Source organism: Myripristis murdjan, chromosome 8, assembly GCF_902150065.1.
Source record: "Myripristis murdjan chromosome 8, fMyrMur1.1, whole genome shotgun sequence".
Lineage (NCBI taxonomy): Eukaryota > Metazoa > Chordata > Actinopteri > Holocentriformes > Holocentridae > Myripristis > Myripristis murdjan.
Window position 1 is genome coordinate 5,148,424 of NC_043987.1, and position 23,207 is coordinate 5,171,630.

The following is a 23,207-nucleotide window of genomic DNA, read 5'->3' on the forward strand; positions in this document are numbered from 1 at the left end:
GAAATGTCGGTGCTATGGCTATTTTATGCAAGATGAGCGTTACAAATACAGGGTGACCCAAAAAAAACGGGAACTTCTGAAGTGCATATTGGCAGACATGAGCAAGTGGCAGCACAATTTTTAAAAAATGAAAATTCCATCACTGTTTCTTAAATGGCATGTTTTCAGGTTTCAGTTACTATGAATAAAATGTTTTTCTTCCATCACTCTTGGTTTTATTGGATTGTTAAAACGTTCCCGTTTTTTTTGTGTCACCCTGTATTTATGAGAGTTTATCTGGCTGGGTTGCTTCACGCTTAGGATGTGATGATCCTGACTCCCCGGGTTGAGTCCACGTGCGGTTTCCACACGGACAGGTTTTGAAACTGGACACTAACAACGAACGCGCATGCGCCCTGCACACAAGGAAGTGCGGAGGAACTGATGCGCTCTTTTAGGCTGAGTTGGCTCTTATCACAAGTGATTTATTGCTTTTTGGAATACATAACGCGTTGAATTGCCCTTAAACTGTGGAACAACAGTCTTCCGACAGGGATACGTTACTCATGTTAAAATGCCCCGCAGGAAGGTAAGGCAAATGTTTCCTGTAACGTTAGCCACTTAGCAGAAGGCAGCTCGGACATTGATTGTCACAACGTCACAGCTAATGTTAGCTAACGCCGAGGCTGTAACAGGTTGTGAACAAACAAACTTGCGGATATAACCATGTTAAAACCAATAAAAACGGTTCTACAGTATATTTAACTCTTGTTGGGGGGTGTGGCGAAGCGAAACGCATGCAACTGTGTTATTGTTGTTGCTGCTAAAAGTAAGCTAGCTAACGTTGTTCGGAGTTTTGGATTTCGGTGCTACATGAGCGTTAAACGGGAGAAGCGCGCGGGCTTTGGGCCGGGCAGCCGTCGCGCGCAGTGCCTGTAAACGGTGCAAACGTTGAGCTATGTTTGTGTTGACACCGGGGAGGACGGCTTGGTGTGCAGCTTGCACGGAGAAAAGAGAACAAGCTGTCCTCTGGAAGCGACAAGGCGTCCGAACCAAAACAACGCCGTGATTGGATGAAATCAAGATAAGCGTTGTGTTCATTGGTCCAAGTCTCAGGAGCCACGCCCCTCCTGTGATTTGATTGGCTGTATGCAAATTAGGAAGCCCAGTTCTTGTTGTGAACTTGAGCGATGTGCTTTCCATATAATGTGCTCCACGCTGCTGATGACGGAATCTTCTTATTTTTTTTCCTGTTTGTTTATTTTCTCACCCTCTAGAAGTACTAATCAAAGTAATTTTATTCATGATCAATATTATGTTTATTATTTAGGTGTATATCGTTACACACACACACACATATATGCCCAATTTCATATTTCTGTATTGTAATATTTTGTAGGATTTATGCACATATTTAGACTTAGTGCACATAATGCACTTGCAACTCCGATTAATGCACAAGTAGGATTAATATGAATATACACAGTGCGCATCCTTTTTAAAAAAAAAAAAAAAAAAAAAAAAAAACATATTTCACTTTTTTCCCTTTTCTATTTCTTATAGTTTAAGTCTTCTCTTGAGAATTTGAGCAACTGCAGCTGACCCAGTTTCCCCCTGGGATCAATAAACCATTTCTGATTTTGATATAAGTAGTATTTTTATTTGTATCGCCAGTATTATCACTATAATTATAATTATTATTGTTAAATCCTATTTCCTGATATTTGGTATTTATACAGTGATATATAATAAGATATAATGACCAAGGCTGTTGTTTTGCTTTACTTGTGTTTTTCCCCCTGACCTCTCCACTGTAGGGGTTTGGGGTGTGCCCCTCCTCCTCATGCTCCCATATGCTTCTCCTCTCTGCAGCAGGGCAGTCGTTTGGGAGGCAGTTAGGCAGCCAAACTCGGTGCTAGAAAGCAAAATGTAATGTAAACAAACACGCCGCGGTTCATGTGGGACATCTGATGAGCTTTTTGTGGGCTGCTCTTCATACATATATATATTTATTTTATTTTATTTTTTTTAACAACAGAGCAGACCTAACGAGCGTATTTCTGAATCCACACATTGTGAATATATCCGAGAGGTGCTTTCCGCAAAATGACAATCAGCGGATGATTTTTTTTAACCTCACTGAATCAATGGGAGGCAGGCGCACTCGGCTGTAGGCTCCTCTGGGTTCGCCCGGTGAATCCAAAGTATAGTGAGGGTGATTATAGGTCATCGGATATTTAGCTGAGGAACCGATCGGCTCAGTGGGACAGGAGGCTGTGGAGAGCCGGTGGAGGAGGGGGGATGGTGGCTTACTCCTCCCCCCACGATGGGATCTTTGTTGAATTATCCCCTGGTAAAGAAAACACCCGCAACTTATTTGTCACAAGCTTTGGTTTATAACGTCGCAAGCGTGTCTCGCGATTTTCGATCAGATTTAGTCGATTATCGTAATCGTTGCTTATTTGTAATTTTACTGTGCGCTGTTGTGTGCAGAGGACCGCAGGCAGCAGCTCGGACGGGACGGAGGACTCGGATTTCTCCGCCGACCTCGAGCCCACCGAAGGATCCGAGAGCGCGCACAGGCGGAGCAGCACGCGCCTGACTCGCGCGTCCCTGCGCCTCAGTCAGAGCTCACAAGGTACACAACAACATTCACTGATATGCTGTTATTTACATTCTCTGTGTTTGTTTGTTTCTGAAAAACATTTATAACAACAAACCCGTTTATATTCACAGTTTATTTCTTGGCCTTCTAAATTGCTAAATTAGCAGTTGCAGGTGAATTTAGAGTTGGTGTACAGATAATTCCTTTTGACGGGATTATTCTGTCTAAAGTGCTGACATTTTCCAGATAATTAAAATTTTACTGAAGTTAAAAAACACGAACAACTGATGTACAGGGTTGTTAATTTATCTGAGAGGTGACTTTTATTTTCAGTGTAAGACCTACAGTATCAAAGTTTGATTTAGCAAAAATTTACTGAAGTTGCTTTTTTCGGCTTTAAACATTAGATCATTGAAACACCCCTGACGTTACACTAATTTATTCTTTAAATTTCATGTTTTCACCTCTTGTAAATAAAATTTTTACAGTGTTCAGATTTATTTTTTTCATACATGGCAGAGGCAACTGTGTATAATTGTATCATTTCATTTTTTCCCCTCCAGTTATGTTTATTTTTTCATCTCTAAGCATGTGATGAACTTTAAGTAAGGTAGCAATATTGTTTGTTTTTCATTCTGTAGCAGCATAATTAAACCAATTTATTTTTTCTTCAGCTTGTAGCCACTGGTGAAGTTGGGCAATCACTTGTTTCTTTTCATCATATGCAGTATTTCATGCCTCTACAGCTTATTTAGTCTAATGCTCTCCCATGCGGTATCATGTAATGAAAAAGGTCAATTTCAATAATCTGCATGGCTTCAGATTGATGTGGTTTGACACGTACAGATGTAATTTGAAGGAAGAACCACATGGTGATTTTAGACACCTCCTCCCACCCCCCCCAGTTCAACAGCAGCTATTGTTTATGGGCAGTCATAAAGTATGAATGGGTTCAGACAGCCTGCTCCTCCCACCCCCCACCAACACACACACACACACACACACACCCTACCCCTCTGTGACCTCTTTATACCCTGGCTGCCAGGGGGGATTTGCAACAGAGAAAGAAAGACTGACAGTGTTTCCTCTGTTTTTGTTATTTGGGGAAGTTTGGTGCCCTGTGCTCTTCGTAACATGGGCTTAATAGGCACACAGGCTTAGTTATTCCCATAAAGAAGGGGATTCAGAGGCTCTGTCTTCTTTTCTCTGTTGTGATTAGTCTCGCTATTACCGCAGAGACCAATTGCAGCAAGCAACAACATTCTTCTTTACTGTTTTGGAGTTGCAGTCTGATAGGATGAGCGGATCTTGTTCTTAATGGTTGTACTCTTTAGCAGATTATAAAATTCTTGTATTTTTGCCATACTTTTTGGCTTTCACAAGTTTCCATGTTTCCCTTGAGGGCCATCTTCCTAGATTCTATGTTGACAATCACATGTTGCATGCCAAACACATTTTATATTTTCAGAATCCTGCATCCATTGAGTTACAGTCTAATTTTGTGTCAGAGTCACATGACATAACTGTCTTGAAATCTACTCCCTTTAATTCTAGATAACTGCAGCCCAGTACAGAGCAGCTCTCCCACAACCTTGGGTCCAGAGGAAGGCCTGGACTCAGCGGCAGAGCCAGCAGCAGCAGCAGCAGAGGGAGCAACAGCAGCATCAGTCTTCTCCTCCGGGCGCAGGGTGACTCGCAGCCAGCAGGGGGCGTCAAACACCACAGCCAAGAAGTACCCATTGCGGCAGAGCAGGTCGTCTGGCTCTGACACTGAGGTCAATGGTGAGTGTGGCAGTAACAGGAATGTATTTAGTGAGGATATGTTCACTCGTAAAAACTAGATGCTGCTTGTTGTATTCCTCTTCATCCCTAATAGCTGCCAGAGGAGAAGTGAAGAAAGGAAATGAGGCAGGAATTTTCACGAGTGAGTCAGTGAGCCAGTGGAGTGATTTTGAACTGAGGAAAAGGTTGATATGGATTTCTAACACAAGGAGCAGCATTTTTTTCTTTGGTTTCTGATGGTTTGATGGTACAAAGCTGTGAGAGCTGAAACAATAAGGGATCCTTTTCATTATCTTGTCAGACACTTATGATGACAGTCTGAACCTGTCACAGGCAACAAGCGCTTTTAGTGCTTGTTTTTGCCATTTGTGTTCTGGCACAAATTGCCATTTGTTCTTTGCATTTGTGCACCGTACGATTACATTGCAGTCTGTTTTGTGGCTGCTGGCTGAAGCGTTCCAGCTGAGTACTGACTCAATTTTAAAGATTTTTGTCCCAGGTTGAAAAGTACTGGAAGACAGCTGCTGGTATCACTACAGTTACTGGTGTGCAGGTAGATTTATATATTATCTTCACCAGTCACAATCCCATGGTAAATGAAGTTCATGTTTATAGATAGTGATTCAGAGCAGCGATGTGTAAACATCTGTAAACCAGTACTCTGCATTTGGGGCTTAAATTGTTCTTTATTTTCCTTATTAACCCCCCCTCACTCTCCCTCTTGTGATTGGCCCAGCAGACCTGAAGCAGGCAGAGCAGGACGAGACCCCGCCTCGCACCCCAACAGGCAACGCTCCCTCCTCGGAGTCGGACATCGAGGTGTCCAGCCCTAGCAACGACCTTGTGTCCCCAAGCAATGACATTGTAGTTTCCCAAGAGGAGGACGAGCGGTTGGCCAAGGAGCTGTCACTCAAAGAGGCCGCCGCCCACGACCTTTCCCATCGGCCCAAACGGCGGCGCTTCCACGAGAGCTACAACTTCAACATGAAGTGTCCCACACCGGGGTGCAACTCACTGGGTGAGGGTGAAGACACACCAACCCTTTACTTATTCACTGTAGCTACCAGAACATGTCTTGAAATTTTTATAAGTAACTTAGCACAACTCCAGACCCACTTTGCAAAAATTTAAAGTAATTCAGAGGTCACGTTTTGCCTTTCTTCTGCTTCTTTTTTTTTTTTGTAATCAACTGTTTTTATTAAAGCTTCAGTTCAAATATATAATTATATACAACATTAAAGTAATGATATTTTTATACATTACATTCACACATACAAACACATAATAACCCATACACAATAACACACTCACATACCAATATAACAATTAAAACCATACATATACATACACGTAACATGTGAAATTACAATCTAGTCCTGTTACATATCTTGTAGTGGATTAACTGGTGATTTGGGTTTTTGGATGCCCCAAAGACATTATCCCATACAGTATCCCAATCAGTGGTCTCTGTTCCTAAAGGTATATCGGCCTCCCATAATCTGCGTTCAGGTGATTCTGCAGGTGTGTGTGACATGAGGCTGTCACCTTTCTTCTGCTTCTTGATGCCACTCCACCCCCTCGCCTTTTCAAGCCATCCTGCGTCTTTATTGGGCAGGACAAATCTTGGTGTATTTAGCAATACAGAAAATGTTATTTCCAGTACAATTATAGTAAGATGTTCACTATCATGTTTGCCTCACCATTTGACATTTCTGAATCATCTTTGAAACATGTGATATCCAGCATTTAAAGAGGATCTGTGTTTTGTATTTCTGTGTTCATTGATTTAGCATTTTCTGTGAAATAATTGAGTGATGTACCATAGGTATCAGTGTAGTAAACTTTTATCTCACATCAGTGGATGTGCTGAAAATATTTCAGCTCTCTACGACCTATGGTTCAATTAAATTTTTTTTGACGTTTAGACTCTAGTTTAAATGAAAATGAGTGCTTAAAAACCATGTCCCTTGCTGCTAATCATGTCCAAATTTCATACAATGAATTGGATATGACCATGGAACATGTGGGAAAAGTTTCATTCAAATCCATTTTTTTTACTGTAAATCAATGAATAGTTGATGAGTTACACCTGTTTTTCTGAGAGTTAGCTTTTTGTGTAAACTTTAAAAAAAATGCGTTGCGGCAAAATGGTTATGAATATCAAAAAGCCTTTGACAACTCCTTGTTATACAGCCCAGAGTGCTGGTGTGAGATTTTTCAATATGTAATGTTTGATAATGACGTTTTAGGTCAAAATATGAAATTGTTTAATATAGCCCCACCGTCTGGCCAATTAACGTCATTTTTGTTACCTGAGAAGTGGGTGAGTTTTAGGGCATATATTGTGAGTTTGGTGGCTGTGGTTGTTACAGTTTTGAGATTCAGATACTTGTAATATTGAAGGAAAGAAGAAAAAAAATCAATAAATAATCCAAGCCATTGTAAAAGGGCTCCTGCACCTTTGGTGCTTGGACTGCAAATAATGACAGCTTAAATATGAACACAGTTATTTGCAGAAGGCTTTTCTTCAAGTGGGAAGTTTTTTTGGTTTTCCCAGGGGATTTGGCAAAACTTACATTTACTAGCCAGCCCATCTAGTAGTTGAAAACATGGATAATGTTAAAATTAAAGAGAAACCCTTTGTTGTTGTTTGTCGTTTAATTGTGTCAGTGGCTGCGTCAGGAAAAAGAAGCAGCTATGGGCTTAACAACACTGTAGTTTGGAGACTACAGCAATACTGAAATATTAAATGGACATCGCTCGCTTGTCTTCTACAGCCCTGAGGCATAGCTACTAAGTGACACCGGTTACCAGTAATAGGTTAGGAAAAATCAAATCCCCTCTCTTACAGAAAACTGCTAACATGAGGGCAGTTTCAGTCTGAATGCCTGCATGAGTGGATACAGCATGGTCCTACTAATATACTACCAATTAGGGCTACAACTAGCGATTATTTTAGTAGTTGACTAATCTGGCGACTATTTTTTTGATTAGTCGGCTAGTCAGCGATTATTTCTGTCACACCCACCATCTGTGCTTTCTGTTGATGCAGCTCTTATTACAGGCTCCAGGGTATGTTTTACCCCTCTCTCTAATTTTGCATCCCATGAATGTTACCCTGATTTCCTGTCAGTCAACACAACATAGTGCCCTTAATGCCCTAATGCCCATTCGAATAGAATGGGGGAAAAAAAAGATGGTACCTATAGCATTTGCCTAACCTGCCCTGTGGACCGCACGGCCCTGCCTCGGGGCCACGACCACCATGGCTCGTATGTATGTATGTATGTATGTATTTATTTATTTATTACTGTAATGAATCCAATTTCTGATAGAGTTGTTCTTCAAATAGGCAAAGCACTGACATCTTCTGGTAAATACACAACCATATAGGTTGTGTAGGTCAAGTTGATCATATAATGATGTCCCTTACCGTATCGACCTCGGGAGCTGTGACAGGTATGAAAAACTTTGACACTGCCGTTTGGTTCCTGTCCGTTCTCATGTTTATTCTATGTTGACCCCCTCCTGTGTGTTGCCGCACGTCAGCTAGTCCACCATGAGCCACAGAAAACACTCGCCCGCACATTTTGCAATTTGCCTTGTACTCGTTGCCACTGATGCTGTCAGGCCACGGGTTCGCCTCTTCCCACTCACATCTGTACTTTTGCAAACGTTTTTGCTTTTTGGGATGTGGTGGAGTGTCGGGTGTAGCCGACATCTTTAAAACATGCGGGTGCCCTGGTGCGTGCAGTGCACAGTGTTGGTGTGTGTAACTAGGCAACCCATGACAGGAGTGGGCAGTCAGGCAGACAGTCATACAGAGAGAGACGCAGCCATAGGAGGTGGAGCTCTATCCGCTGTACTTCGCGTCAGCTCCTCGCTACGTGGGTCCTACCACGATTAGATTAGCTTCCCTTAACATTTCCTGTTTTATTTTGTTCATTATTCAGTGTTGATGTGTGTGTGAGTGTGACAGACGTGTATGGGGCATTTATGAATACAGGACAAATCGTGTCCAGTATTGGTTCAGTACAGGACGCAACATTTCATTGTCAATTAATGGATGATTCTGTATTTTATGGGACGGGTGGCAACCCTAGGTGGTGCCGCCATCGGACTCGCCATCATGCTGCATTCTGTTTACCTTGGAGTCAGAAATGACATTCTTCTTTGTTGGTTGAGAACGTAGAAGCTGCAAGTAACGACGGTGCTGCCTCCAGCACTTGTGGTGCGTTGCAGTCTTTTGAGTAGTGTCGGCAGAGCCCCTAGTGGTACAGTGCGACGCGTCGACAATGAAATTTCACGTTGACAAATTTTCATTGTTGACGTCGTCGACGCTGTCGACGCTGTCGACTAATTGTTGCAGCCCTACTGCCAATACATACACAAGTCCAACGTTTTAACTACTGTTTTGCAGTAACCCTGAGTTTTTTTTGTCTTTTTCCTACACTATCTCAGTACTTCTCTGTTTCTCCCTTAATTAGTGTTAATTAGAGTTACTACTCCTCAAACCCAACTCTCTGAAGTAAAAAGTAGGGTGCCTGATCTTTGGTGGCAGGTGATGTCACCATAGAGTACAAATGTCTACAAGAGATGGAGGAATTATTTGTTTTTTCTGGCACTGAATGGCTCATTTTGTTCATTTTGAACTTGATGCCACTGTGAACTAACTGATTTGTGGACCAGTTGCTGACAGACGGTGGTCTTCAAACTGGAAGGGACAAATGATAAAGTTCAGTATGGGCTCAGTCACCGCACCACTTCCTCCAACCCTTACCACCCTGGTGATTTGGGTCTTTGTGACTTCACTAGAAATCTCTAGGTGCCTCAATTCTTTGTTCCCCCTCCTGATTCTCACCGTCTCTCTCTTTTCTCTCAGGCCATCTAACAGGGAGGCATGAGAGACATTTCTCCATATCAGGCTGCCCTCTCTATCACAACCTCTCTGCTGATGAATGCAAGGTAAACACACACACACACACACACATTCACACAGTTGTATCAATAGGGACTGATTGGTAAGAGTTAAGTGTGAAACAGAAAGGGATTCTCTGGGGGAACCTGTGACAATTTGAATTTTAGTCTGTGATCTCATGATTTCTCATTAAAAAGACTCTTAATGTCAGTCTGTTATATTTTTCTGACAGCCACAGAAAAACATAACAGTGCTTCTGTCCCTGAGCAGTAGACCCTTTTCACAACAGCCATTCTGACATGAATAGCAGGTAAAAACAAGTGATACTATGGACATTAATGAAGTTGTGTTGTATTTAGGTGTAACAGAGCCAGGTCTCCTGCTGTTGTTCATGCTGGCTCACTGGAAATACTCTGCTACATTTAAATGGAACAGAACCTTAATTAATGTAATTAGTAGCACCTCTGGAAAAGATTTGGATAAGATTTCCTCTTAAAACAACTTGGAATAGGTTGTGATAGTCTTACCTTCACTCATTATGTGCCCAGTAGTTGAAATGAGCATTTGCAAACTATGCCTTCGCTCCGTTTTTCAGTCAAATTAAGATGCTAGTGTGGATCCACTGTGTTGTGTCTGCTGTCCAGTGGAAGAAACTTAACAGAGTAAAACTCAAGTTGTCAGGCTGCGAGGCCTGCGGCGACATGGCGGTGATGGCTGAGGTGCTCATGCTGCAGGGACACTTGTTGTTGTTGGTGTTGGCAGACAGTGTGGATGTTTTGTCAGGGCAAGGCATCAACACGCGAGAAGCAGTCTGAGGAGAGGACGCTGTCGCACCGACAGGACGAGAACCGACACTCCACAAGGAGCCAGGTAACGCAAACACACACCCTCACGCGTGACTCTTTACTGTGACTGTCAAATAATTCAGCATGTCATCAATATATTGCCAAATTTCAAGATGATAATTGATATATAACAGCAAATTTTAAATGAAAATACCAACAAAAATCAAGTAATACTGCTTATACAATCATAACAAAAGAACGGCAACAAAATGTTTTCATTTTGTTGTATCATATCACTTATGATGTCATTATCACTTTCCTGAAATCTCACCAAATTGTGGATCCATCATTTCCCAATCATGAGCCTAAACATAACCCCAACCTATGACTGTGGAGCAACACTGTCTTAACGTTGCTTAACAGGAGGCAAGAGATGGAGTTACGTTGCCCCCGTGTGGCCAGTGCGTTACATTGCAAAAATAAATGAAAAATGTTATTTGATTTGATTGTATTTTAAGAAACAGATTTTTCAAAATGTTTTGATGTAATCCGTTGCCGAACAATACTCGCAATACTATCAATATTTTATGACATGCTTACAAATAATGTACATGGATACAATTTGTACATATCAATCAATCATACTTTCAAAATATGTTCCATTTTAACGTGGGTGATTCTCTGTGTAACTGTTATTCTGTGTGATTGTTTGAGGGTGTCCTATGCTGTTGAGTGTTTTGCTAACCTTAAAAATATTAATGCCTTGTTAGAACTGACTGAACTATGCACACACCTACCCTGTTGACTGCACCTACGTCAATTAATCAGTGCTATTCTGATTGGCTCCCAGCTGATGCCAGCCTTGATATAGGCCTAGCTGTGAGCTGTTTTCATATGCCCCGAAGAAGACTAAATTGAAACACGTTGGCGCTAAGCCCGTTTAATTAAAGGCTGTTTAATTTTTGCAAAGCAGAGTGCCTTCGTATTTGTTGGTTCAGACATATCAATCACAAAGCAAAGTACAAGTCGAACTTCGCTCTCTTTCTTTAGTCTTATGATATGTCCTTGGATCCAATGAGCACCTGTCTTTGATACTTGTGCTAGTGAAGGAGCACTCCTCAGCAAAGCTATTTGCATATACTCTTTATATTGGTACTGCCAGCTGTATTTTATCTCTCTGCCTGTTGTGCGTTTGAACAAAGAAGCCACAGTAAGAGTGAGAGGTATATTGAGGACGTTTATATGTTTTTGCCATTGCAAATCATTGGGAGTGTGAGCTACTTTGTGTTTGAGCCGTACTACTGCCTCTCCTCAAAATACATAGTAATTGGGTCAAAGGTGCTTAAAGTCTCCTGCCAGGTGCCGACCCTGTTTCCACAAGCAAAAAGTGCTTGTGCACACAGGTCATCAGATCAGAATCAGCATTTCTTTATGTGCACAGCTGCAGCGCTCTGCAGGTTCAGTTGTCTGCGCACCACTGACAGCATCGGTGCTTAAATATTCTGACTTAATAGTTGTGTGTTTGTGTGTGTGTCTGTGTCTGTGTTTGTGTTTGTGTTTGTGTGTGTGTGTGTGGTCTCAGGCCCCCACGGAGCGTCAGTTGCGCTACAAAGAGAAGGTAACAGATCTGAGGAGGAAGAGGAACTCTGGCCTCAATAAGGAGCAGAAGGATAAGTATATGGTGAGTAGTGACAAACGTGCATGTGGGTGTGAGTGCGTGTGTGTGTGTGTTTCTTGTGTCTGAATTGGTAAGGAAGAGGAGTTCTTGCGTCAATAAGGAGCAGGACACACCTTCCAGAAATTCTTCTCTTTGCAAAACTCCTATTCAAATGCCGCATGCAGTATGTTACATACATATTTCCTCTTTTCAAAAATAGTCTGATATGCTAAGCAAATAATTCCACTCATTTGTCAAATCAGTGCAGTCCATTTATTTTTACCAGTTATCAAATTAATGCATTCAGTTGTTTTATGAAAAAAAAGTAATTATTTGAATTCATCTTCAAATATTTTAATCTTTTCATTAATTGTAATATTTATTAAATCAATTTTTTTCCCATTAAAGTCTTTCCATTAAAGTTTTTCCATTAAAGAATCTTTGAAATTCTTAGTAATAGATTAATAATTTAGAAAAATCTCTTTCCTCCTGTGTTTCCACCACCAGGAGCACCGTCAGAGCCACGGGACGAGCCGGGAGCCGCTACTGGAAAACATCACCAGCGACTACGACCTCGAGCTGTTCAGGAAAGCGCAGGCACGTGCCTCGGACGACCTTGTAAGAGAGAAAACTCATTGCCACCCTCCTCCTGTATTCTTCTCTCCCCCCCCCCTTTACTCTCTTGTCCTCTTCTTCTCTTCCTCGGCCCCTATCCTTCCTCTTCCTCCTCTGCAGCCACAGGAGGAGTCTCGGTTATTTTTGGTAGTTTGGACAATCGCTTTCGTCATTTTCTTTGCGTCCGTTGTGCATCCTGTTTCGCTGTGACACATTCAGAAGGGTTTGCTGTTTGCATGCTGAGGGTAATTAAAGATGCTTTTTTTGGGGTGGGGGGATTCACTGCGGGTGTCTGCAGGTCCTGAAAAGGTGTTCAAACCTCTTGAAGTTAACCTAATTTCAAGGTCCCTAAATTTGCCAAACCTTTAAATCCTCAGTTCTTTTTCTCTTGCATTTATTATGGTATGTTGACTGTCTTTCCAATGAAAAAAGAGCCTGTTTGTTTATCTTTTCATGCTCATTTGCAACATTGGTCTTATATTTCAAAATACCTTGTATTTTAAAGGTCTTGAAAAGTCCATGCAGACACCCTGTCACCAGTCTGTGCCATTTCCCAAGGAGTCTGGATTCGTACACACAAATCTTGCCTTTTGTTTTGGGTTCCTCATATGAATTTCCTTCTTCCATCTTTTGTTATTCTGCAGTTTCACTTATCACCAGACTCAGTTCCGATTTTCATTGAGTGTTTTTTTTTTTTTTTCCTTGACCTCCACTGAGGTTTTCCCAAGTGTCATCTTTGGCTCTGCTGGTGCTTTCTGTTGTCTCATCAATCATACCATTCTCTTTTTTTCCTCTCTCTTTTCCTTCCTTCACCTCCTTTTCCACCCCCCTCTTTCTATCACTTCCCCTCTCTCTCTCCCTGTTCTTCCTCATCTCCTCCTCCTTTTATCTCCTATCCTGGCCCGTGCAGGAGAAGCTGCGTCTGGCGGGCCAGGTGTCAGAGGGGAGCAACATGATCAAAACCATCGTCTTTGGTCGCTACGAGCTGGACACGTGGTACCACTCTCCGTACCCGGAGGAGTATGCCCGCCTGGGGAGGCTCTACATGTGTGAGTTCTGCCTCAAGTACATGAAGAGCCAGACCATTCTGCGCAGGCACATGGTAAGACAGCTGTGACTTTTCTTGTCTGTCTTGTTTTGCATCTAGGGGTCTAGAAAAGTCTGAAAAATCCTCAGTACAAAGAAATAAAAGTGTCATTCCTTACATCTAGTGGTATTCAGCCGAGGCAGCTGTAAAGGAATGTGTTGAATAAATGGATGAATAAATAAATAAATAAGGCAAACACCATGAATTGTGTAGTTGTGTGTTGATGTGAATGAGACCGGCAGTGCATTTGCGTAGATGTGAATAAGTCTGGCACTCATGTCAGTTTTATTTTCTTATGTTGTTGTACCATATTTGCACTTCCAGCCGGTCACAGGAAGTTGGACCCACCTGCATGTTGACTGTTACATTAATGCAGGACAGTGTTAATAAAATATGCCAAATACTGTATGTTTTGTTTTCATCACACATGCTTTAAAGAATGCAGTTTGACATCATGATCGTAACTCCTGGTTTCTTGGTGTCTGTATTTGGTACTGCTCATTCATAAATTCAGAACATTCATCAGCAAGTTCAGTCAGTAATAGATTTTTTTTTTTTTTTTTGTTTTGATAAGTTAGGGTTGGTAGTAGTAGTTCTTGCTTGTTTTTGGTTATTTTGTTTGTTAATTCCATAGTTCAGTTCCAGGTAGCCCAAAATCTTTAATTTCACTTTGTCAGATGTGTAGATGTTCCTGCTTTTTATATCACAGTGTCTTGCAGCCCACATTTATTTCTGGTAAAGATTCTCCAGCCGTCTATTTTCCTGCCTTTTTATGTCGTCATGGATATCTCTGATGTTCTTACATGTACCTTCAGATGCATTAAGATGTAACTCTCGTAGTGCAAATGTGAGTGCAGTTTTTAAAATGTTTTGCTTTAAGATCAACCTTCATTTCACACATACATGTTACAGTCTGACGATGAACATATCAGCCACGGTTAGTAGTGGCTTGTCTCAGAGTTCAGTGTTGGCTTTTATAATGTCTATTTTAAAGAATATCAATATTGATCCGATATAGTAAGGATGACAGTCGGTGCTTTCACAAAATATTTACACAAAGATGTTTTGATAATCAGCCTTTAATAAGTAATTAATCAATAAGTCAATAATTTAATAACAACAAATCAAGATGTCAGTAAGTCCAGAACATTGCATCCCTTTTCTGTAATGCTGCCTTTAAAACCACGAATAGACAACACTCACACGTCACACCATATCACAATATTGCAATATCCAAAATCCCAGGTGACATCACCACTCACAGCCATAATTGTGGTCATTTATCTCTGTCTCATCAAGGCCAAGTGTGTGTGGAAGCACCCGCCAGGTGACGAGATCTACAGGAAGGGAAACATCTCTGTGTTTGAGGTGGACGGGAAGAAGAACAAGGTGAGACAGCACTACAGAAGTCCTTCTCCTCTCAAAACCATGACAGGAAAAGCAGTTGACCATGAAGTGGAATGGGCAACACTTCATATTTCTCCTGTACATAATGTTGTTTGGAGTGTTAATGTTATTGACAGCCCTGTAACTTAAGCTGCCACCACCACAGTATATTACACCATAATGTGTTGTGATGTATTGTAATACATGTGATGTGTTTGCACACAGATTTATTGTCAGAACCTGTGTCTCCTGGCTAAACTCTTCCTGGACCACAAAACTTTGTATTATGACGTCGAACCTTTCCTCTTCTATGTCATGACCGAGGCCGACAACACGGGCTGCCACCTGGTCGGATATTTCTCCAAGGTAACCAGCAAGCCAGCAAGCGTTCAGCTACCATACAGCCACAGTCAGCTTCCCACTGATCACACAATGTCTGGAATGTCATGGAAATTTTAGGTACATTTCAGGTATTTCAGACAGAAGTGCATTTATAGGGAAGTCAGTGGAACTGTTGGATTTTCAGGGGAAGTTAGGGAATATGTAGACATTGTACAGATTGATCACTTTAGAGGAATGCACAAGAATGTATTTTCCAACTTGTTTCACACATGATGGTTTTTCAGTGAAGATATTTAGTTATGAAAAGGCATGGGAATCCTACATCAGGGCAATAGTGAGAATCAAATCACCATGCTATTTGAGAAGACTATATAGTTTATATAGATTTGACAATATGTAAGACTAAGAATAACACTGCTTATCATATTATCTGTAGTTTATGATCTTGTAGCTTGATGGGTGTGTGCTACTGGAGAAATACTCTGAGGCGAGTATCCAGATGCTGAAGGTCCTAAAGAAATAACACTTACCTGTTCCATAAAATGATGGATAAAATCAGGGAGAGAAAAGTGACAAGACAAAAACATCTGACTAACACCATGTGAAGGTTTCAGATCCATGGCTCTATATGATATGCACTGTAGTCTGCATAGTGATATGATATGAAACACCCATTTTTTCATGCTCACAGCACTATTTCTAAGCGGAATTGTTTAACTTCTTGGCAGTATTGCATTTGGCCTTTTATTAAATATTATCAAATATTATCAAATATTGGGTTGTTGTAAACCACAAATATAATGAAGTGACCACAGTTACATAAATATTCTATAAAACCTGTGATGAATTTTTTTAGAGCTGCAGCTATCGAATATTTTAGTAATCGAGTATTTGACCAAAAATTTTATCGAGTAATCGAGTAATCGGATAAAATGCGTTTTTGCCAAGATAAAGAGCAATTATGAATATATATATATATATATATATATACACACACACACACACACACACACACACACACACACACAGCACAACATCGCATTGGAAATTAACAGCAGTGGCCGTAATCGGATGTCTGTGGCAATGCGACAAATCTATCTCCACGTGTTGCATGTCACGTGGTTTTTGGAATGAAATAGTTCGTTTTAATATTGTAACACATTTCTGTTCGCTTTCTTCCAGTGTTAATTTCGTCGGCTATTTTTCAATTTAGTTTTAGTTTTAGTCTTAGTCATGTGTCAAATGCCCTTATTAGTTTTAGTCATATTTAGTCAACTTGTATTCTTTTTTGTGTAGTCACATTTTAGTCGACAAACAGTCTTGGCATTTTAGTCTAGTTTTAGTGGACTAAATTACAAAGTATTTTAGTCTAGTTTTAGTCAATAGTCTTTTTTTTAGTCTTTGACCTGCATCATGTTGGCTTTTTTTTATTAACAATATGTTAAATCATTATTATTATTTTAAAAATGTAAATTGCTTATCAAATAGACCTAACAATTCAGCTACCAATGAATGAGCAGTAGTATCAACATAGATTGAAAAATAAGCCGAAGTGATACCTCTTCTCTGAATAGACAAGCTAAGCCAGTGTGCTGCTGTTAGCCAGTGAAAATACACGAAGAGTGGCCACTAAGAGTGGCCACTCTTCATTTTGTGACACAATCTATGTCAGCGCGCTGTTGTTTTAACTGAGTTCTCGCCGCGCTACACCTCAGACAGCGCCAGTGAGTGTGTGCGCCTCAGACACGCACGCACGCACGCACACACACACACACACACCGGCGATATGGGGCTGCTTTCCTCATCCTCGCTTCCCTTCTGACATCTTGCCGCTACTTATCAAAATACGCCCGCCTCCTCCTCCTTCCTTTGCGTGCGTGACTTAAGCACATTGCGCCGGTTGTGCCACATTAAAAATAGTCCGTGCGAAACACCGCGGATTTATACTTTTATTTATTTATTTATTTATTAAACGATTCTTCGAGGCAGGAAAAATTACCCGAGGCAAAAAAAGAATCGAGGTACTCGATTACTTCGAGTAATCGTTTCAGCTCTAAATTTTTTATTTTCTTTGTCCATTTCCTTCCACCACCAGGTGGACAGAGGTTATGTTTTCACCACCATTTGTTGGTATGTTTGTCTAATGACTCATGAAATAATTGTAATGTAACTTCCTGGAGGGACTAATAATGAGTAAAGAATCAGCTGATTAAATTTTGGAGTATCTAAGTCAGAGTTCAAGGTCGCCCAAAGGTCAGAATTTACATTCTGGCCAGCAGCTCTGGAACAAAGCATCATAGAAGCATGCAGCCTTGTGCAGTATGTTGATTGCTGTCTCTGACTGCTCATGTTTGTTTGTTTGCTAGCAGGATATCTCAGAAGGTTAACTAACATAATTTGACAGTTACATAGTGTTGGTGGATGTATGTTCTCTACCTAGTGGTTTCTAGTTATGCATTTATTTCAGTGATAATATTCCTTGGTAAATAAAATCTCAGGAGAAATGCCTAGGGGAAATGCTTAGAATTTTTGGCATGGGAAAGGAAAAATGTGAAGTTGGACATTGGTACCAAACATTGGCTACCAGCAACTGTAGTTTAAAAAAAAAATCCATATCAAAAAGCCAATATCAGTCAATCCCTGAAGTTGGTGGTAACTGTATTTATTTCTGTTCTATAGGAGAAGAACTCCTTTCTGAACTACAACGTGTCCTGCATCCTCACCATGCCACAGTACATGCGGCAGGGCTACGGCAAGATGCTTATAGACTTCAGTGAGTATACTCATCTTGTTTGTGTGTGTCCATTTATATTTATGTAATGTATGCATGAGTGGCTCATAACCTTGTGTTCTGCACACACTTGCTAGCGATTTTGCACAGCAGCTTCCATTCAGAGAAAAACACCCCAGCTTCTTGCTGTTTGATTTCAGTCATTAATAATGTAATTTTATTATTGTATACCTGTATTTCTAAAGAAGGAAATGCAAAATGGAAATTTCACCCACAAAACTAAACAAGTGATTGAATACATAAAACAAGCCAACAGCCCTGTCTGCTGTGTCCCGCAGGTTACCTGCTATCCAAAGTGGAGGAGAAAGTTGGCTCACCGGAGCGACCACTGTCTGATTTGGGCCTTATCAGCTACCGTAGTTACTGGAAGGAAGTGCTGCTGCGCTACCTGAACAACTTCCAGGGCAAGGAAATCTCCATCAAAGGTCAGCACTGACACACACACTCCAAATGCTGGGTTCTTTCCATTTATTAAGAGAGACAGGAAAAGAGAGGGATTTGAGTGTGGATTGTGACTGCGTTTGAGCAAACAACAATAAAAGCCCACAGTTTGTGTTCTAGTCAGTTGATGCCCCTACTTTTCACATGGGGCTTTTATCTATGTATGTGCATTCGTTAATTTTTCCAAGGCTGTTTGTCATACAATTTTATGCAAACTTTCCAATGGAGAAGTCGGGACTTTTTTTCTTGATCCTTTATAATATATCATTCACCTATATCCCTCAAAATATGTCCACCATGATAAGATAGGTGTGGTATTTTTCAACCCTGACCATGTTAAAATTTTAATACCCACAGTCATACACTGGACAACTTCCACGCAAGCTTTAGTTGTGAATTTCCTGCGGGATGAATAAAGTATCTACCTACCTACCTAGTAGTGAGAAACTTACCATTCTGTTGCTGGGAAACTGAACTGGGAACACTTAAATGTAGTTTTTGAAAACAAGAAGCTCAAAGCGCAGTCAAATACGTCTTGAAATTGGCCATCCAAAAAACAGTTGCACATGACACTTTTTATGTAGAGTTTACGATAATATGTTGCTTTGCATAGTCGTATCTGCACTTTTCTGGTGCTAACTCGGCTAATGCTGCGTTTGCCTGAACTCAGACATTGGAATGTCTGTCTTGAAAAATGTCAACCTGTGACATGGCATTCACCATGTGAACTAGGGATAAACGAATGTCCACAAGAAGAAGAAACTCAGTATTCTCTGACATAAGGAATACCATGCAAAGAGCATCCATATTTCCTGAGCTGGCATCGTGAATGCCATTCAAATTCAGACATTAAGAGGTCCCAGTTCAAGTGAGCAAACTATTAGGCGATACTGAACTTATTCTTTAATCCCTTTAATTAGTAATTTTTTTAATCAGTTAGGACTTATCAGGATTATCAGCATATTTTCCAACTGATGCCTTTGGTCAGTGTCCTTTCAAACTGAAAGGAGAGGAAATTAAAGTCGTGAAATCGTGACTGTCTAACTGTTAGTCAGATATGGTCAACCCACCGCCGTTTTCCTGCTTTCCCACCCTGCTGTTGACAGAGGATTCACACTGTTCGTATTAAATCAGGACTGTTAACACTGCTGACATTTACAGCCTCAGAGTGCTGCCAGTTTGTCCTGATTCAGTCGCACTGATACCATACAGTGTGCTCAGAATATTGCACATTTATGTTGTAGAGGTTTACATGTGTGCAGCTCTGCTCTGATTGCAATAGTCATGATTTTACTGTTCTTTAGTTCTTTAGTATCACTGATGAGCAAAATTGAGTTAAAATTTTGGAATTTTGGACTCGTTAATGATCCAGTGCAATTTGAAAGGCACAGAATTTGGAAAAAATACCGTCATTGCATACTAATATTTAGCATACATTCAAACAGATTCGGATGGCAATGATGATAATATGGTAAAAAAAAAAAAAAAAAAAAAGTAATACTGTTCTGTCTAGGGCTTAAACTAATAGCTATTTTAACAAGCAGCCATAATGAGATGAATGGAGAAAAGGAAGACAGTCTTAGTATCTTAATGATTTTAGTAACACTGGGATCAGCATCTATATGGCATTTTTACTTGGTAAATTACTGAAGGGAGATGAGCATTCACACACTCATGCCTACACAGATGTCTTACTTTATTAAACAAACCTTCAGTCAGGCAGTCAAGGCATTCAGTGAACTTTGAGTCTCTGAGTATTTGCTTAATAAAATAAGATATCTGCACAGACATGAGTGTGTGGATGCTCTTTTCCCTTGAATCTACTCTTTGATTTGCTAAGTTTTTTTAACTGTATCGTTCAACCCTGGAGGTTAGTCACTGAATCAGGTAGATATTTTCAGCATTTTGATTCTCTTTAAAATACTTCCTTTGCTGTACATGATGGAAGACAAAATAGCCACTTGATGTGCACCAAAAAATTAAAAAACAATCAGAACAATATAATGTATTGTAAAACTGGACTGAACATTTTACCCAGAGTAGTTTTAATTGCATGAGTCTAATGGCATCGTCCCGTTTTCATGATTCCTGTTTGCAGAGATCAGTCAGGAGACGGCGGTGAACCCAGTGGACATCGTCAGCACGCTGCAGTCCCTCCAGATGCTCAAATACTGGAAGGGAAAGCACCTGGTTTTAAAGAGACAGGTAAGAAACACCCCGCTAAAACTTTCAAGTCATAATTTCTCACCATTTTTCTGGCATTTGGTTTGAAATCTACCATCCTTTCCTCATTCATTTGGTGGCTGATTGCATTGACTCTCTGAAATGTCAGTGAAAGAAGAAAATTGATGGATTGGAAGTTTTTTTGGGCTGTTGAAACACGGAGGAGTCACATAGCACGCTGAAATGATATTTCATTCTTCAGGACCTTATTGATGACTGGAAGGCCAAGGAGACCAAACGTGGCAACAGCAAGACCATCGACCCCACAGCCTTAAAATGGACGCCACCGAAAGGGACGTAGAACAGCTTCCTCTCACACCTCAACCCCCAAACACACGCACACACACCTACACACACTGTGCACTCCTGTGCACACTGGTATGCACACACTCTGAACCTAAACCCTCACACACTGTTCTGCAAACCGCTTTTTAGCAGCTACTGTCAGCTATCATCAGGAGCTCTGGGTTCAACGCTCTCTATCAACTTAACTCGCCAATATGATGCTTTAGTTTTAGACCTTATTCTTTGAAAAGTACACAGATTGTGCAAAAAATATAGCTAATGTGCATCAATCTGGATAGAATATTATAATCAACTATGAGAATTGGTATTTATTGTGTAAAACCTGGCTATAGTTTTTGAAAATGCAAGGTAACTGTAGAGTTTATACTGAGGGATTCAAGAGGGACCATAGAACTGGACACTTCAAATTATGCATTATAAACAAATTCACAGAACCGTTAACAATGGGAATTTATGGGAACAGGGAACAAAACCCCTAATCCAAACCTCTAATGGTGAAAAGGAGAGTGGTGACATCACCTGGCACCAAAGACCAGGCACCCTACTTTTTAACCATTAGAGCTCTGGGTTCACACAGATTGGGTTTTGGGGTTTTGTTACTCTTTTACGTGGCTATAGATGTTCTCAGATTATCTCAGCTGAATAGGAAGAAGTATCCAGGACTAAACGCACTGGAACTGGGTGGATTCGAATAATAAGACACTCCTAATTTGCTGAATTTGTGGCGCATCAAGGAACTTTGAGTGTTTCCACACTGCCATAGGTAACATTATCAGTTTTTAAGGTCGGGTTGCCTCATGCATCTGAGAACCAGCAAGACCATAAATGTTCATATTTTATCCATATACAGCTGAACAATTTTTAATGACGTGACTCTGGTTTAACAAAAAGAAAAAAACGAAAAAAAACCAAGAAGTCCCAGAATCGTAACAAGAAAACAGGTCTAACATGGTTTGTCATACTTCTAGCACATGTTGGCCCTTTGAAGCGATTGGTGCATTTGAAATTGCATCTCATGCTTCCACTCATTTCTGCCTTTACATTCCTTGCTGCCTTTACACTATGAGTCAGTAAAGTCTATTTTTAATCACATCTAGGTTTTAAATTTTCTCATTGACTCCCATTCATTGCCTGTGGGATTTTGGTTCAACAGAGAAGGCAGCTAAAACACATGCAATACGGTGCAGCCTCTGATATGACCTCCTTCTCAATTACCTTGTGCTGATCTGCGTTGCAAGGAAGCCACGTCACTGGCTTCCTTGGCCTCATTTACTATGTGAAAAGGCAAACTAATTGTAGATAGTAGCACACCTACTCACGGACACTTGATTAGTGCAGAGCACCAGGCACACTGGGTAACTGAATCTCCGACAGCCTGCACTCAACCTGCGTTTCACTTCATTATGTTGTCAGAGCAGTCGACACAACAGAGGTCGACAGCATGTTAACTCTCGCTGTGCGTCTCCGCAGACACTGACCAGCTGGCTGTGATTAGACAGGACGAGCCCCGTGCCCAAAATGCATAAAGTTTCTAAGAATAGGGGGATTGACATCGTCAGGTCACGTGACCAACTACAGAGGGTTTCCTACACAGGCACTGTGCGTCTGGGAAAGAGCTGCAGATGAATTAGATGAATTCTTTTGGAACCAAAATATCTTAGAAGGTATGAAAACAGAACTATTTTTCAGAAGTCCTGATGCACCTAAAGTAACAATGTCATAATGTAACATTTGATGTAATTGTGCTCCTTTGTTAGTATATTTGTGAGGTTAGTGACATATGTACAGAAGGACAACAGGACCGCATGAAAAAAAAGATGAAAAAGAGAGATGAAAAGACAAAATTCTGCTTTTAAAGTCTGAATACTGAGATTAAAGGCTGCATTCTGAGATTAAAGTAAGAATTCTGAATTCTGACTCTAATCTCACAATTCTGAGAGAGAAAAAATCTCAAAATTCTTTGAATTGAATCTCAGAATTTGGACTTTTTGACTTGACTCATTTTTTGTCTACAAAATATGTCAGAACCCGGACTAAGATTCTGCTTAGAATTTTTTTTTCTCCAGAAACAGCTGGCTTCCTAACCAAACAGATGTAACTGCACATTTACTGTTCATTTGCCATTCATGTTTACCATTTACTTTGTGCTCTGAAAAATAGTGTTTTTTTTTTTTTGTTTTGTTTTGTTTTGTTTTTTTTTTTCTTTACTTCAGGAGTTGAGGTTAAATCATTTGAACCAATGAAATTATTTTGGGTTCCAAGAAATGTTTGTCACTAAAATTTGAGTTTA

General features: G+C 40.6%; 1 protein-coding gene across 4 annotated transcripts; it reads left to right on the top strand.

Moving 5' to 3' along the window:
• Positions 1-419: 419 nt before the first annotated feature.
• Positions 420-21,859, top strand: LOC115363473 (histone acetyltransferase KAT7-like). 4 transcript variants are annotated; one of them, XM_030057711.1, is made up of 16 exons: positions 420-568; positions 2,473-2,617; positions 4,139-4,366; positions 4,461-4,508; positions 5,106-5,384; positions 9,249-9,331; positions 10,068-10,154; positions 11,652-11,750; positions 12,234-12,344; positions 13,252-13,443; positions 14,728-14,817; positions 15,040-15,180; positions 17,836-17,929; positions 18,226-18,372; positions 20,487-20,593; positions 20,814-21,859. In XM_030057711.1, exons 1-16 carry the CDS (start codon positions 554-556, stop codon positions 20,910-20,912), a joined length of 1,965 nt encoding a protein of 654 aa, XP_029913571.1. In that variant the 5' UTR covers positions 420-553; the 3' UTR covers positions 20,913-21,859. The 4 variants fall into 4 exon arrangements, with proteins under 4 accessions (XP_029913571.1, XP_029913572.1, XP_029913573.1 ...); XM_030057712.1 differs by having other exon boundaries at positions 12,234-12,323; XM_030057713.1 differs by lacking the exon at positions 4,461-4,508 and having other exon boundaries at positions 5,103-5,384.
• The last annotated feature ends 1,348 nt before the right edge of the window (positions 21,860-23,207 follow it).

Excerpts from the sequence above, each read along its gene's own strand:
- LOC115363473 (XM_030057711.1), top strand. Across the intron at positions 12,345-13,251 it reads CACGTGCCTCGGACGACCTT|GAGAAGCTGCGTCTGGCGGG; the intron begins GTAAGAGAGAAA and ends TGGCCCGTGCAG. Across the intron at positions 18,373-20,486 it reads CAAGGAAATCTCCATCAAAG|AGATCAGTCAGGAGACGGCG; the intron begins GTCAGCACTGAC and ends TCCTGTTTGCAG.